General features: G+C 36.6%; 1 protein-coding gene across 1 annotated transcript in view; it reads left to right on the plus strand.

Annotated features, from left to right (window-relative positions):
* The window catches only part of SMCO1 (single-pass membrane protein with coiled-coil domains 1), a 45,975-nt gene extending 40,695 nt beyond the window's left edge, over nucleotides 1-5,280 (plus strand). The window contains exon 3 of the mRNA XM_053697859.1: nucleotides 1,309-5,280. Within this exon, the coding sequence (XP_053553834.1) occupies nucleotides 1,309-1,714 (406 nt within the window). The 3' untranslated portion in view covers nucleotides 1,715-5,280. The remainder of the gene's footprint in view (nucleotides 1-1,308) is intronic.
* The last annotated feature ends 2,360 nt before the right edge of the window (nucleotides 5,281-7,640 follow it).

Consider the following 7,640-nt stretch of genomic DNA (forward strand, 5'->3'; position numbering starts at 1 on the left):
TTATTAACTATTTAATAGCTATTGTACCTGGTTAAAATAAATACAAAGTTACCTGTAAAATAAATATTAATCCTAAAATAGCTATAATATAAATATAATTTATATTGTAGCTATATTAGGATTTATTTTACAGGTAAGTATTTAGCTTTAAATAGGAATAATTTATTTAAGAAGAGTTAATTAATTTCGTTAGATTTATATTTATATTATATTTAGTGTTAAGGTTAGACTTAGCTTTAGGGGTTAATACATTTATTAGAATAGCGGTGAGCTCCAGTCGGCAGATTAGGGGTTAATAATTGAAGTTAGGTGTCGCCGATGTTAGGGAGGGCAGATTAGGGGTTAATACTATTTATTATAGGGTTAGTGAGGCGGATTAGGGGTTAATAACTTTATTATAGTAGCGGTGCGGTCCGCTCGGCAGATTAGGGGTTAATAAATATAATATAGGGGTCGGCGGTGTTAGGGGCAGCAGATTAGGGGTACATAGCTATAATGTAGGTGGCGGCTCTTTGCGGTCGGCAGATTAGGGGTTAATTATTGTAGGTAGCTGGCTGCGACGTTGTGGGGGGCAGGTTAGGGGTTAATAAATATAATATAGGGGTCGGCGGTGTTAGGGGCAGCAGATTAGGGGTACATATGTATAACGTAGGTGGCGGTCGGCAGATTAGGGGTTAAAAAATTTTATATGAGTGTCGGCGATGTGGGGGGGCCTCGGTTTAGGGGTACATAGGTAGTTTATGGGTGTTAGTGTACTTTAGAGTACAGTAGTTAAGAGCTTTATGAACCGGCGTTAGCCCAGAACTACTGACTTTTTTCTGCGGCTGGAGTTTTGTCCTTAGATTTCTAACGCTCACTTCAGACACGACTCTAAATACCGGAGTTAGAAAGATCCCATTTAAAAGATAGGATACGCAATTGACGTAAGGGGATCTGCGGTATGGAAAAGTCGCGGCTGAAAAGTGAGCGTTAGACCCTTTTTTGAATGACTCCAAATACCGGCGGTAGCCTAAAACCAGCGTTAGGAGCCTCTAACGCTGGTTTTCACGGCTACCGCCAAACTCCAAATCTAGGCCTATGTTTACTCTTCAACAAATGATATCAAGAAAACAAAGTAAATTTGCTCATTTAAATCAATTAGAAAGTTATTTCAAATTGCATGCTCTGTCTGAATTATTTACTGTCCCTTTAGCTGTTTAAATAGTTCTCTTTCATATGCATGAAATGTTGCTGTGTTTAATGTCCCTTTAAGTGACACCAGGAAATGCCATGGATTCCCTAACATCTCTTCTATTATGTTACACACAGTTTTTCTACTTATGATCGGAACCTGATCTACAGCTATGTGTTTGACGCACTGAGACTACTTCATTCCCAAGTAAAAGAGCAGCTTCCAGATCAGATGAACGAGCTTCCTACATTGGCTGCAGTACTGAAACTGAAGGTGAAAAGACACAAAATAAGACGTGCATTTAATGAGGGGCTGAAGTCATTGGCGCTTTCTGAGGAGCAACTTAACTCTTTGTGCATATTCTTCATCACCTATTGTCAAGAAGCAGGATATTTACCTCCGGAAGAACGTCACACGTGCGCTAATGATGTCACTGATATGGTTGGGCATGTTGTAAAGAACCAACTGTTAAAACTAAGTCTACAAAATGCAGTGCTTGCCATAGAGAACTACAAAGTCAAAAAGATGGGTTCTGAGGTCTGAAGGGTTAAGAATAATATAATTTAAGGGATATAAAAAAAACAAAAATTATTTTGTTATTCAGATTGAACATATAGGGCTAGATTACAAGTGGAGAGCTATTTAACGCTCCCGCTTGAGCGTTAACTGCGCTAGAAGTAAGCTTTTGCGTGTGTCGGGTTGCGCTCATATTATGAGTTGAAAGTAAGCTGTTTTTGCTTGCGAGCTAACGTGACAAAAAGCCGAACTTAGAATATCACGCGTGCGTTTACCTATTCCCCCATAGAAGTTAATGGAGCAAAAAAGGTGTGCGTGTGTGTGTGTGTGTGTGGGGGACTTAACACCCTAATAGCACTCAAACACGATTGCGTATTCTCAAGTGAACCCAACATGAAAATATTAATATTTTTACATTCCAAAGTTCTGCACATAGCAGAATATGTTCTATTTATTCATAAATACATATTTCTACATATATCTGAGGGTTTTTTTGGTAAAATATATATTTATGCCTCTCTATATATATGTATGATTTTATATAGATAGATAGATATATATATATGTATGATTTTATATAGATAGATAGATAGATAGATATATATATATGTATAGATATGTATGTAAAAATGCATAGAACTTATTCTGCTACGTGCAAAACATTAAAATGTGAAATATTTACAGTAAATACACAGTATAACACTTTATTAAATATGAATATTGTATAAATATGTTTTTACTTGTTTTTATCTTCTTTACTGTGAAGGGCTCCAATGCATAAGTATTTATGTGTTTATATGTGTATATATGTCTGTAAATACATACACACTATATATATATATGTACATACAGTATATATAGACATATATATAAATATATTTATTTAGACATATATATGTATGTATCTTAATAGTCCTTTGTCTCCTTTTTTCTAACACCTGACATCTCATATCTTTGAGCCTTTATAACTTTTTTTAAATGATTGTTATTAGCTGGTGTTAACTGTGTAACTGTACTTTGTAATGTAATGTTGATGTGTTTTGTGACACCTTTTTGTTTCTCGAAACAGTTAACCAGAGCTCTGAATTCACGCTAACCCGAAGCGTTAACTTCAATTGCGCTCAAGCGATCGTGTTTACTTTCAACTTGTAATACGAGAGGAAAACCTGACGTGCGCAAACAGCTGAGATAGACCCCTTATCGCTCGTGCTTAACTGTTAACGCGCCGCTCGTAATCTGTCCCACAATATTTAAAACGTTTCAAATGTACTTCTATTACCAAATTTGCTTTGTTCCCCTGATATTCTGCGTTGAAGAGATACCTAGGTAAGTGTTTTGTGTACTACATAGCAGGAAATAGTGCTGCCATCTAGTGCTCGTGCAAATGGCTAAAACTGCTGCCATATAGTGCTTCTGACACGTGCACGCTCCTGACCTTACATCCCTGCTTTTCAACAAAAGATACCAACAGAATGAAGACAAATTGATTATAGAAGTAAATTAGAAAGTTCTTTAAAATTGCATGGTCTATCTGAATCATAAAATAAAAAGTTTGGGTTTCATATCCCTTTAAATATAACCATGAACTAAAGATATAGGGGATTGTTATCCGGCTGCACAAATAATGTGGCTATTAAAAATCAGCTGTCACATTATGTTAAATAGCAGCTCTGTTTTTTAAGCTGATATCCAACCCTTGCTGTCAACTAAAACTTATTATTGGAGTGAGATATTGCATAGTGTATTCTTATCATCCATAAATGCAAGGATTGCCTCTAAAGAGTTACAGCAATCTCAGTAGAATGTTAACCTTCCTTAATTCCTTGGGGGGTCCCTATAGTCCTGATGATTCATACAAAATCAACTCTATACTTTTTTGTATTTCTACCATAGACTATGTAAGTTTGGTATTTAGCCACTAGATGGTAGCATTGCTCTATGCAGCAACAATCCCAATATGCCATTGTTTAATAAAGTTTTTAAAGTAATTGTTACAAGTTTTACCTTAGGCTGTAATGTTCACAGTAATTGAATTCCTGAACAGATTTTCTACAGAACTGGTAGAGTAAAAGTGTAAATATTTTAACTTTCTAAAACTTTAATTCTGAGGGATGCACTTTGGACCCAATAGACTATCTTTATAGTGTTCATAAGATTCATAATGGTGAGAAAGGTAAGATGCTTTTATGCTGTTTGACATATGTACCATTGTAAGAAAGTAAAAAAATAATAAGGTGCTAATAACATCAGAAAATTATTGGACATTATAAAGATTTTGAAAATGAGCCTAACGAGTTTTTGTTCCTTCAGTGTATATAGGATTAATAGACATGCGTGGAGAAGATGGTTTAGGATTTATAGTTGTAGCGGGTTCAACACATAGGGGCCGAATTATCAAGCTCCGAATGGAGCTTGATGCCCCTGTTTCTGCGCAAACCTTCAGGCTCACCGGAAACAGCAGTTATTAAGCAGCGGTCTAAAGACTGATGCTCTGTAACTTGTGCGCCTTCTCTGAAGCTGCGGACATCAATCCGCTCGATCCTATACGATCGGGCTGATTGACACCCCCTGTTAGCGGCCAATTGGCCTTGAATCTGCAGGGGGCAGCATTGCACAAGCAGTTCACAAGAACTGCATGTGCAATGATACATGCCGACAGCGTATGATGTCGGCATTTATCGATGTGCGGCGGACATGATACGCTTCATCGTATCATGTCCGTCCGCACTTTAATAAATCAGCCCCATAAAGTTAATAGATGTAGTTAGTCCGGTGTGTATAAGGTTTATAATGTTGTGGTACGGTTATTATAGGGTTAATAGTTGTGTGGGAGATTACAGAACTTATGAGTTAAAGAATGGTAGTGGGTCCAGCATTTATAGGGTTATTTTTTAGCTGTGGGAAGTCCAATAGGTTTTTATTCAGTACCACTGTGACATTTACAGCAATGATTACTAGGGCACTGGTTGATTTGGGGGAATCAGTGTGTAGAAATAACACTCATACATCTAATATACCATATACTTAGTTCCTTACAGTTGTTATTACAGGGTAAACAAACAATAATATTTAGTGACAGCCTGCAATACATTAGAAATAGTAAGGGAAATGTGATACAGCTGCAAATGAAAAATCAACTACAAAAATCTGTCGCTCCATTTTCTGGTAAACGTCCCATTTTTGCAGCTCAGTTGAGATCTAACTATGGGAGTAAAATGGATAAAATTTGCAATATTTCTCTGTATTTGTATCTTCTTATCCTCCAGAAAAGTAGTGAGTGCTGCTATAAAAGCTACACACATGTCAGTGACATTTTCTAAGTACCACCAGGGGCCTTGCAGACTAAACAAGTCTCATTGTATCAGCTTGTTGTTTTATTTAAATGCTATGTTAACACTAGCGTTCTGTGCAAGCAATGGCCTAGATTACAAGTGGATGTGTAGTGCAAAAGGTTTTGGAATGCGCCTGATACATATAAAGTGTCTTATTAATGTTGTTATTGCTCACTATCCATTCTTATTAAACTTTTATGTTTTGCATTCAAATACACATTGAAAAACAATAGAAATAAATGAAAAACTCCACTGTCTAAACTGTATTTTTATGATCAATCTCCTGTGTACATTTGCATTGTCTGACATGAATATTTTTAGTGTGGCCCCTCATAGAAATCTATTACCTGAGAGAAATTACACATCCATCCTATCCATTCTTCTGCTCGCAAGATAAATATTAGCCGTCCAATAATAGCAGTGCAGAAATTCAAGTGCAATTGCACCAACAGTGTTAACACTCCATACTGCTTTTATTTTTTACTCCACTTGTTATCTAGGCCTAAGTATATAACCCCCCCGCAAAGAGACACTAGGAATTAGGACACACAATTGTTCCAAAATAATGTCCCCTTTAATCTAGCCTTCAAAACATGTAATATTTGTGGTTCCATGCAAATACAGTGGTACAGTAAACAATATATAAGGTGGTAAGAGTACATGAGTCTTAACACCTGGGATTTAACTCCAGGCCACTAGGAGGAGGCAAAGATTCCCAACACACTAAGAGCTTTTGATCTTTCTCACCTCCCTGATCACCTCAGTCTTATCTTTGCCTCCAGAGGAGAAGGTTAAGAAAAGAGGTGCTCCAGATTCTTCGTTGATAGAGAGCTGAGAATAAGAGCTTTTGATCTTTCTCACCTCCCTGATCACCTCAGTCTTATCTTTGCCTCCAGAGGAGAAGGTTAAGAAAAGAGGTGCTCCAGATTCTTTGTTGATAGAGAGCTGAGAATAGGACAGATGGGAGTATGGAGTATTGGACAGTGACACTATTTCACCCTATTGGAGTTAGTCACAAGCCTGCCACAGGTGTCAATGTCTCAGCCTCCTTCTGTTGGGTCATCATTATACTCCTTTGACATATCATCTGTTGTTGCTTGCACAGCATTGGATGGGCTCTCTACTGTATGCAGTCTTTTTCAAACTAGGTAAGCACAGTAGAGTGGGTGAGTATCAGGTAAATGCTTTTCACATAACCTGCAGGCTATTAGAAGAAACATACACGTATGTATATCATAGCCACCTTGTGATATTTTATTTGCACATAATATATTCAGTCATGTATAGGAACATTATGTGTGAGCTTTTAATGAGACATACTTGGGTGTTCACTTTTTAGTGTTAACTACTTAAGCCACATTTTGGGCTAGATTACAAGTGGAGAGCTAATTTGCGCATTTACGGGCATATGATAAATAACAAGCAGTTTTTTGGTGCTAAAGTTGGCGGGTGTGGGTGCTAAAGTGCCTTTACATTGGGGTCCGTGGGAACTATCGGCTAGATTTAGAGTTTGGCGTTAGCCGTCAAAACCAGCGTTAGAGGCTCCTAACGCTGGTTTTGGGCTACCGCTGGTATTTAGAGTCAGTCAGGAAAGGGTCTAACGCTCACTTTGCAGCCTCGACTTTTACATACCGCAGATCCCCCTACGCCATTTGCGTATCCTATCTTTTCAATGGGATTTTTCTAACGCTGGTATTAAGAGTCTTGGCTGAAGTAAGCGTTAGAAATCTGACGACAAAACTCCAGCCGCAGAAAAAAGTCAGTAGTTAAGAGCTTTCTGGGCTAACGCTGGTTTATAAAGCTCTTAACTACTGTGCTCTAAAGTACACTAACACCCATAAACTACCTATGTACCCCTAAACCGAGGTCCCCCCACATCGCCGCCACTCTATTTAAATTTTTTAACCCCTAATCTGCCGACCGGATCTCACCGCTACTCTAATAAATGTATTAACCCCTAAAGCTAAGTCTAACCCTAACACTAACACCCCCCTAAGTTAAATATAATTTAAATCTAACGAAATAAATTAACTCTTATTAAATAAATTAATCCTATTTAAAGCTAAATACTTACCCTATCATAAATAGTATTAACCCCTAATCTGCCCTCCCTAACATCGCCGACACCTAACTTCAATTATTAACCCCTAATCTGCCGACCGAATCTCGCCACTATTCTAATAAATGTATTAACCCCTAAAGCTAAGTCTAACCCTAACACTAACACCCCCCTAAGTTAAATATAATTTAAATCTAACGAAATAAATTAACTCTTATTAAATAAATTAATCCTATTTAAAGCTAAATACTTACCTGTAAAATAAACCCTAATATAGCTACAATATAAATTATAATTATATTGTAGCTATTTTAGGATTAATATTTATTTTACAGGCAACTTTGTAATTATATTAACTAGGTACAATAGCTATTAAATAGTTAATAACTATTTAATAGCTACCTAGTTAAAATAATTACAAAATTACCTGTAAAATAAATCCTAACCTAAGTTACAATTAAACCTAACACTACAGTAGCAATAAATTAATTAAATACAATACCTACAAATAAATACAATTAAATAAACTAACTAAAGTACAAAAAATAAAAAAGAACTAAGT

This window comes from Bombina bombina, chromosome 1 (assembly GCF_027579735.1).
Source record: "Bombina bombina isolate aBomBom1 chromosome 1, aBomBom1.pri, whole genome shotgun sequence".
Taxonomy (NCBI): Eukaryota; Metazoa; Chordata; class Amphibia; order Anura; family Bombinatoridae; genus Bombina; species Bombina bombina.